General features: G+C 43.3%; 1 protein-coding gene across 1 annotated transcript; it reads left to right on the forward strand.

Moving 5' to 3' along the window:
- Positions 1–2594: 2594 nt before the first annotated feature.
- On the forward strand, positions 2595–4848 carry adrb1 (adrenoceptor beta 1). The gene has a single exon (XM_050059965.1). It carries the CDS (start codon positions 2738–2740, stop codon positions 3932–3934), a length of 1197 nt encoding a protein of 398 aa, XP_049915922.1. The 5' UTR covers positions 2595–2737; the 3' UTR covers positions 3935–4848.
- The last annotated feature ends 5223 nt before the right edge of the window (positions 4849–10071 follow it).

Genomic DNA, 10071 nt, shown 5'->3' on the forward strand with positions numbered 1-10071 from the left:
ATAGCAGGATTCAAACAGTTGTTGGTGGGTTTGTAGGGCAGCTATACTTCTCAAATTTTTATACACCAATTATATTTCATGAAATAAATTTTTATTTGTAATATTACTGTTTATTCTCGTGATTTCTATGTTTCATTTGTGTATTAGGCTAATTAAATAGTTAATATGTTACAAAGAGAAATGTAGCAGTTTTGCATTGAGTATGAAAACAATTAGGAGAAAGGCAGTGCTACAACACATTTTAACAAGGCTACAAAGTGCTTTTTACTTGTTCAAGAGTACTTTTTATTTCAGCCTGCTCCCAACATGTAGGTGGCTGTGAGTGCCTTAGGTATGGATCCATGCTGCTATGGTGATGACACTCTAAGTGGGGCTTTGTTATGTTGGGGTCAGCTTGTGTCACAGCCTTTGGCACTGGGTCATCAGGTTCTAGAACAAGCATGCTAATAATGAGCGTACAAGAAAAAACACACAGTGCTGTGTCATCCATCTTTGTGTGCACTCTGCGTGGTTCACAGGGCGGCGCAAATGCTTTCACTTTACAGATGGTCATCAACATGTCTCTCCCTGTTTTCATGTTTGAAGTCTTTTCTGTCAGCTGATTCACAAAGGCGAACAGGGAATGTGCACATGTGGGCTGCTGTCATTTCAAAATGAACTTACTGCATGAACATCAGTGTTTAAATGAATGATGTTAAATGCAATCATTTTGATGTTTGTGTTGATTTCTGAGGAGCTCAATTTGGCAACATGGTGTCATCTTTTGAAGGTTTCTTATTTACAGTTTTACTTCAGTGTAACAACATTTCTGTCTCTAGCATTGTTTATGTGTCTTTCAGGCATGATTATGAGACAATGGGCACCAGGGCACAGATTTGAAAAAGACCCACCACCTTTCCTACATAGGAGCAAGACTTTGAGGTGGGTTTGCCTCTTTTCTTGTTGTTGTTTTGCATATCTTTGTAGTTATTTTGTGAGTCTTTGAGGTCATTTTGTGCGTCTCTACAGTTCCTATGCATCTCTTTTGTGTTTCTCTGAGGTAATGTAGTGTCTCTTTGTGCTTGTTTTGTCCCTCTTTGTGGTCATTTTGTGTCCCTTTGCATCTCTCTGTGGTCTTTTTGTGTCTCATTGAGGTCATTTTGTGTGTCTTTGTGGCTGGTTGGTGTCTTTTGTGGTTTGTTTGTGTCTCTTTGTAGTTATTTTGTGTCTCTCTGCATCTTTTTGTGGTCTTTTGGTGTCTCTTTGGGGAATGTTTGTATCTATTTGCAGTTGGTCTGTGTCTCTCTGCAGTCATTTTGTGTCTCTTTGTTGTTGTTTTCTTCCTTTTTGTAGTTATTTTGTGTCTCTTTGCATCTCTTTGTGGTCTTCTGTTTCTCTTTGAGGTAATTTTGTGTCTCTTTGTGGTTGGTTTACACCTCTTTGTAGTCATTTTGTGTCTCTTTGCATCTCTTTGGGTGTAATTATGTGTCTCTTTGCAGTTCCTTTGCATCTCCTTGTGATGTTTTTGTGCATCTCTGAGATGATTTTGTGTCTCTTTGTGGTTGCTTTGTCCCTCATTGTAGTTATTTTGTGTCTCTTTGCAGCCCCTTTGCATATTTTTATGGTATTTTGTTGTCTCTTTGGGGGAATTTTGTGTCTCTTGATTGGTTGATTTATGTCTCTTTGTTGCTGTTTTGTCCCTTGTCTGTTGTTTGTATCTCTTTGTGGTCATTTTGTGTGCAGGTGAAGACCAGGGGGCTCCCTAACACTTCAGGCTGTTGGACCTGTGTTCGGTAGGTCTGTTCAATAATTCAGCCTTGCTTTCAGCTCTTATTTTATGGAGTTACATTGTTTTTATTTGAACAAGCCGGTGTATATGAGGCCATGTCTGTCAGTTTGATGTTCCTCACCCTCAGTGGCTGCTTTCTTCAGTTTGCTGACATCCTGATAAAAACAAGGAAACCTATAACTCCCAGCTCCCGTCTTATCTTGTCGATAATAAATCATCTTGGTTAATGTTCTACATAGATTTTAACGACCTGGACCTGGCCTGGATACTTGCATTGCTTGGCTGTTGGTCAAACCCTGTTTTCTGGTTATCTTATGATTAGGAAATTCCATGTAATGCAGCTGCTGTGGTACAAGGAGCAGATCTCTGGTTGGACCTGACCTCACAGCAGTGGAATGTATTCTTTGTGATAAAAATATAAAAATGGGAAAACAAATCTTGTTTGTGGTGGCAAGTGATGAAAATATTGAAATCCCTGTGGTTGCTAATGGCATGGTGGATTTCCATGTTTGGCTTCTTGTGTTCCCAAGGACTGGCAGATTTTGCCAGATAGCAGTCACAGACAGGTTGGTGTGGTGAGAGAGCTGCTTGCCATACATGTCCTCCTCTTCCTGAGTGAAAGTGTCGTTTATTCATGCATTAGCTCCTGAAGACATGACACCAAAATGAGACTGAATGTATAATTTGTGAGGTTCAGGTGTTGTTTTGCTTCCCTGCTTCATTGATGGGACAATTTGTCCGCTGAGCTGCGCTGATTGGTCCTGAGCAGCGGTGATGTCACCGCCTGCTTTGTTGTACCGGCCGGTGCAGCAGCTCTCGCAAAGCTGAGAGCGAGAGAGAAAATCCAGATGGAGTTGGCGCGCGACGGGAGAAGAGCTGTGGCTCGTGCGACCGCCACACACTGGAAAGGCTGCCTTGCACTGCCTTGATGAACTCGACCTGGTCCCGCACACAGCGCAGCAGCCCGTCATGGGGGACGGTGGCGCGTCCTCGCCGGTGAACTTCCAGAATGGCACGGGGAGCGAGGCGTCGGACGCACCGGACTCCGCTACTGCAGCCGCGTCCGAGCAGTGGATGGCGGGGATGAGCCTGGTGATGGGTTTGATCGTCCTGGCTATTGTGTTCGGGAATATCTTGGTCATCGTGGCCATCGCCAAAACGCAGAGGCTGCAGACCATCACCAATGTGTTCATCGTGTCCCTGGCGAGCGCGGACCTCATCATGGGGCTGCTGGTGGTGCCGTTTGGCGCTGCGCTCGAGGTGCGCGGCTCCTGGCTGTATGGCTCCTTTTTCTGCGAGTTTTGGATCTCCGTGGATGTCCTGTGCGTCACAGCCAGCATCGAGACCCTGTGCGTTATCGCCATAGACAGGTACGTGGCCATCACCTCGCCTTTCCGCTACCAAAGCTTGTTAACCAAAGCTCGGGCCAAAACGGCGGTGTGCGTAGTGTGGGCTATCTCCGGGCTGGTCTCCTTCCTCCCCATCCTGATGCACTGGTCCCGGGACAGCGTGGACACAGCCTGCTACGAGGACCCTGAGTGTTGCGACTTTGTCACCAACAGGGCATATGCCATCTCTTCATCCATCATATCTTTTTACATTCCTCTCTTGGTCATGATATTTGTTTACGCCCGCGTGTACAGAGAGGCGAAAATGCAGCTGAGGAAGATCGACAAGTGCGAGGGCAGGTTTCACAACACCTTAACCGGACTCACCTCCAAGTGCAAGAAGAGGCCATCTAAAATCCTGGCGCTCAGGGAGCAAAAGGCGCTCAAGACGCTAGGCATCATCATGGGGACGTTCACCCTGTGCTGGCTGCCCTTCTTTATAGTCAACGTGATGCGGGTGTTTTGCGCAGAGGTGGTGGACAAGGACCTGTTCGTTTTCCTAAACTGGTTGGGCTACGTGAACTCAGCCTTTAACCCCATCATCTACTGCCGGAGCCCGGACTTTAGGAAAGCTTTCAAAAGGCTGCTGTGCTGCCCGAGGCAAGCCGACCGCAGGCTGCACATCAGCTCCTGCGATCTGTCCCGGTGCTCCGGAGGATTCGTGTCCGCTCTGGAGCCCGGCACGCTGGGGCTGTGGTCAGATTGCGCCGGGTTGGACAACAGTGACAGCAGCCTGGTGGGGACCAAAAAGCTGTCTCACTCTGAATCACAGCTGTGAAGGAGACACTAAAACTTTTATCATGGTGGATTACAACAGCTTGGAGAAAAAGGATGGTGATAAAAGCGGGAGTTGAGCTTCTTTTTGGAGGGGAAAGGTATGCGCAACAGCCGCACCTTGGATAGATCCGATTTTATATCTGCATCAGAAGTCAAACATCACCAGAAATGTATCTGAAAGCCATATTTTTACAAACGCATCAGGACCAATGCTCCTTAGGAGATAAGCAAACCTCTCCAGGACAGTTCAGTGTATAAGAGATGATCCAATTTGCTGAAAAAAATCGACCCTGACAAATTTATTCAAGTGGATCTGATCAATCATAATGGGTGCTGCGCTTATATTCAATGAATTGACGCTCCTTTTACAGGGCGCGCGCTCCTGTGGTTATTCCTCATGTTTTTGTTTATTTTTATTTTATTGGATCAGCAGTTCTGCGCTATGCCGAGGATGATAATCTAATCAGGGGGAGTGGATATCTTTTACCTTAACCCCAAGTTCGCTATGGGTCACAATCCATTCTTAAAATGACCGCTCAGGCGCACTGTAATGAACTGGTTGTTATTTAAAAAAGCATTGGACATGAGCGATGTACTGTATCCATGTCGTGCCCACAATGTGTTTTTACCTCACAGCTATCGGTAAGTGCAATTTGTACGACAGGTATTTGTTTATATTAAACATTGATGTAAGATAATGTATTTATTCCGCGCTGTCTTTTACAACTGAAGCAAGTGAATGTGGGGCGGATTCCCACGCCCTCTGTACAGTATACTGTTGTATAATGCGGTGTTTAGTACTGAAGTGAGGAATTTGAGCCTCTCTCTTTGTCTTTTTCTCATTTAAGCTTTACATGCTGTTGTGAGGTGGTGTGTTGACTCCTGTGAAATAAAAGGAAGTTTCATTGTTAATTACTGTTTGGGCTTTATTTGGAATTTCGTGATGTTTTTGAAGTTTGAGCTCGCACAGAAACCCACATCAACCTGCAGTAATCATTTCTTTCATTCACAAATAATTTACAGGGATGAAAATAAATGTGTGTAAATGTCAACAACAGGACATCTAGAGGCAGGGGCTTGTCTAGGATTTGAGGACACTGGGGGCTCAGCTTGAATTTAAGGGGGCCCGGGGGGATCTTTAATGCACTTTGGCACATTATATTGGGCTGAATTTGGGGTTAATTGTAACAGGTAGAGGGTATAGCTGCAACACTTGCTGGAAAAGTCTGTTTTAAACAATTAATTCAATACAATTCTGTCTGTATACTACAAGTCTCCATCTACATCAGGGGGAAGGATAGGCAATGGTCAGACCGAGAGTTTTTGAATTTATGAATATTGACAAGACTGTGAAACCGTGTCAATAAGATACCTGACAAATTAAAAATACAAACTATTTCATTTAACTGAGGACATGAGTTCAAACTGAGCATCAGTTTAAAGTGCAAAAACAAAGAAAATGCGCCCTGTTGGGTCAAAATTTTATCAAGCCTCACTAACACTTGCTGGGAGTTGGTTACATATTTCAAAATGGCGCTAAGTTTTAGGCAACAAGACAGTTGTTAAGATGATATATGGTTAGATTTGGTGACTTACATAGACAGCTCAGTGATCAAAAAACAAGTATGACAAAGGAACTTATGTCGGCTGAAAACACTTTGTTACTGAACTCTGCTGAAACACGTCCTGTTGAATTTCGCGCGTCACTGTTAGGCGAGACGCATGAAAAGGATCCTGTGTAACCACATAAAAAGTCCATGTTACAATTTACCCCACATTAGGTTGTGCCCTGCACTCCCTTACCCTAAAATTTTAATCTTTTAATTATGAATTGTGATGTTAAAAATATTAGTAGTTGGAAAGTAGTTTAACACCGGGTTGGGGGGTTCGTTTTGTACAAGCAACGACTTCTGCTGGGGTACGGCAACACCACTTGGACAAACCACACGCAGAATTGCAGTAAATCATAATACTAGAGCTAGTGGTAATAATAATGGCAATTTGTTAACTTTATTTATGATTATGACTACATTTGCTAGTTCATATAGCACATGTGAACACGTGCGTTAGTGTACAGTTCAAATGCTGAAACAACTGAATTATGTTCGGATTGTGATAATGATGAATCAATTTCAGAAAAAATAGTATTTCTGTTGATTACATTTTTAAATAATTGTGGCTTTTTCACATTCAAATTTAACTNTAGTGATTATTTTGCACGTTTTTTTTTTTTTTTTTTTAGTTTTTATCATTTTAAGCCCCAGTATATATTATAATTACAACCTGGTGTTAAAGCCTTTGTGCTGGTTGAGGCTGCTGAGAGCAGCTGAACCTGATTGGCATCTTTGGAGAGATAAGCCATGAAAATCAGATTTTTAAACAATGGGTTTTATGCACATTCATGCAGAGTGGATTAATATGGTTTCCCATCAGTTGTTTAAAAGTTCAACTAACTTTATTCTCAGTTGAACCCTGATCAAGGTTCATTCATACAGCACATGTGAACACGTGCGTTAGTGTACAGTTCAAATGCTGAAACAACTATATTATGTTCGGATTGTGATAATGATGAATCAATTTCAGAAAAAATAGTATTTCTATTGATTACATTTTTAAATAATTGTGGCTTTTTCACATTCAAATTTAACTAGAGGAGTGAATTTGTTCAATGTAAGTACGTGTAGGTGCATTTTACCCCAGTATAATATGTTGGACATTATAAAATACAAAGAATTGTGTGATTTCTAACATCTCCAACCAATCCACTATTTTAAAACTTGAAGGATCTACTCCAGAGATCCAGTATTGCACATCCATAAACTTGGGGGATCCATATGAGACAGATTGTGCAACATAGGCCAAAATACCCTGACTTCTAATATCCGATAAGGATGCAATAACTAAAGACAAAGATGCACAAGAGGTCTCCACTTCCTGCTACTTATGGATGTATTTTTAGATCTGGATTTGGGATTTGGCGCCTTTTCAGTCCAATGACAAGTGCTCACTTGGCGCACACACTAATTAAGTTTCTTGCTTCCACATTTACTTCAGCAATATGTGGCCCACTGAGTATGTTTTCTCTGAGTTTTTCTCACGCAGGTCCTGCCCACGAGTTCCCACTCTGCCCTTTACCTTGTGTTGAGTCGCAGATTTTGAAATCACTTTTCTTGGCTGAAGGAAAGTTTTACAAATGTGAAACTTCCATGGCTTAAAAATTCACTAAAAGAGTTAGAACTGACCTTGTTTGCAGTTCGAGGTGTCCAGTCAACAGTTTTACCAACCTGGTCTCACTCCAAGGTCGTCGAAAACTGGCATGTGATCAGTGACTTCCGGCGTCAGACACTGACGACAAAAGCTAGATACGTGACCAGTCATTGGCATTGTTTACAGCACTCAGCAGCGTCATGGGGAAATGTGCTGGGACATCAACAAAAGTCAAGTGGTGGAAGTCCAAATAGGGCAAAGGGGAAGGGGTGGTAGATGGGTACACCTGCCCAAGTTGGAGGATGACGTATGACTTGCAGCTTGTACTATCATACCTCATCTTCCCGTTTTAGCAACAACCTTCTATCTTTAACTTTGAGCACAAAATTAAGTTATTTGTCAAAAAATATTTGGCAGACAGCGTGGCCAAATAACAGTCATTCATTCATTTTGCGTAACCGGTTATCCTAATCGGGGTCGCAGGGTTGATGGAGCCTATTCAAGCTGACATTGGGCGAGAGGCAGGGTATCACAGGGCTGACACATAGAGACAGACAACCATTCACACTCACATTCACACCTACGGACAATTTAGAGTCACCAATTAACCTGCATGTCCTTTGACTGTGGGAGGAAGCTGGAGTACCCAGAGAAAACCCACGCTAACACGGGGAGAACATGCAAATTCAACGCAATGAGGCTCATACACCACCCATGGACTATTCCAGACAGCAGTCAATATCTTCAACCCTTGGCACCCCACTCCAGGTTCGAACCAGGAACCGTCTTGCTGTGAGGCAACAATGCTAACCACTGCACCACCGTGCTGCCCACTGTTACAACATGACTCAGAAAAGCAAAAATATAAAATAAAAAATGCCAAAATATACTGGAGGGGGGCTTTAAGACTGGATGATGTCATAGTGATGTCATTGGGGGGTTTGTCAGACAAATTTCCCTCCATAACCACAAAAAAAGTACAGTAGATTTCACTTAGATTTCACATCAAAAATCCTGACATTTAAAACAATCAAATGAATGTATCTTCTTGTTTATAATTATCAGTATTTGCCAAATAGGCCAAATGTTGTTTGTTTTGTTTTATTTCCATCTATCAGCTGCGTACAGTCTCATGCAGGAGCCTCTTGAGTATGCTGTTTGTTTACATTTTCCACAGGCCTCTCTCTGAAAGCCTCAAGAAGATGTTTTAGTCAACATCATGGCAGCTGGTGTTATGAAGTGACTCTGAGAGGAGAGGTTTCCACTTCTTTCAGGGGAATATTAATTAGCCCCTAAGCTGGACGTCTTTAAAGCACATTAGCATGATGTGTTCTGCTAATGGTGCTCTCCCAGAAGGGCCGAGTCGCACATTTCAATTAGACCAGAAAAACTGAATGGAACTGAGCTCAGCTGTTTTGGCTAATGAACATTGTTTAGATATGATTGGCTGGAGTAATGTGTGTGAATGAGACTCAGCTTTTGGAATCAAAAAATTGACAAATAACAACAGCAGTGCAGCCAGAATCATTGATGGCCTCCTGGCAAAGGCCCACTTCATTATTAAGCATTGTTTGTTTGGCAGGAAGTTTGTGTTTGGGCAGATTAGCGGTGGGCTCGCAGATGGAGGAGTTAATCAGCAGCTTCAAGAGTAATTGTTCCAAATTGCGTGTGTATCAGTGGACGTTTGGCCGGTCCGAGTCAGATTAACTGATATCACTGCAACCTCTGCGATAAAGGAGGTCACTGCTGATAAACACAGAGTTTACATTCAGAATTATGACTCAGTGATTCATCTGATGTGTATCACTGGAGCATTTGGCAGTCATTCCTTTAAAGGGACAGTTCACCCCAAAATCAAAAACACATAATTTCCTTCTTTCCTCTAGTGCTATTTATCAGTCAAGATTGTTTTGGTGTGAGTTGCAGAGACGTAGTTTCCTGGGTCCAGACTTTGGAGTCTACCCACTCCACCAACCTGACTGATTCATCTGGCACTGTGACATGAAACAGCTCTTTCTGAGCTGAAATAAAAAAGACCAATGAGTGCTGCAGGGGGCCTAATGATTAGCCAATCAGCACCACAGGTGGGAATAACCCCATTGTCAAGCTTTGTCAAGCAGTTTAGCAGAACCAATGAGATGTAAAAACATTGGCAACCGCTAAAGACAAGGTAGATGCTGCTTCTGAGGCCGAGCTTAGTTGACATGTGGTGGCTGTGAGTCAGAGGGTAGAGCAGGTCGTCCACTAATTGGACGATCAGTGGTTCAATCCCCGGCTCCTCCAGTCTACATGTGAAAGTGTCCTTGGGCAAGATACTGAACCCCATAATGCTCCCAATGGCTGTTCCATTGGTATGTGTGAGTGTGTTAACGCTGTGTAGCAGGTGGCACCTTGCACAGTAACAAGGCCACCACTGTGTGAATGTGACTCGTAGTGTAAAAAGCGCTTTGAGTGGTTGGAAGACTAGAAAGGTACATTACAAGTGCAAGTCCATTTACCATTCTCAATATCCCCTTTGCTCCACTTTTAAAACCCTGGCAAACCGTTATGTTTGCATGGCTACACATCAGTGTGGACTGAAAATGAAGTTAGAGTCAGGAAGTTTTCATGTTGGGTATGACTGATTCGTATCATGCCTGCCTACTCTTCACTTCCTTGCCGTTCCCCAGAACACTTATGTCATCATCTATGTGACATTGTTGCTGCACTACAGTGTAGAAAAGGACACCACAGATGGACACTACTGCCCTGGGAACCGCCATTAGCAGGGAGCAGCCTGGCAAAGCTTTGCAACTGGACGCAGGAGGAACTCCTGCTGTTGGGCCCAGAGCCCTCCACATCCTGCCAGAGCTCCAACTGCAGGTTGAAGGCAGCAGCAAAGATAGCAAAGATCTGGCTTTGTCCACAGCAGGCTGCATTGCCATCTGGTAT

Source organism: Epinephelus moara, chromosome 13, assembly GCF_006386435.1.
Source record: "Epinephelus moara isolate mb chromosome 13, YSFRI_EMoa_1.0, whole genome shotgun sequence".
In the NCBI taxonomy this organism is placed as follows: Eukaryota; Metazoa; Chordata; class Actinopteri; order Perciformes; family Serranidae; genus Epinephelus; species Epinephelus moara.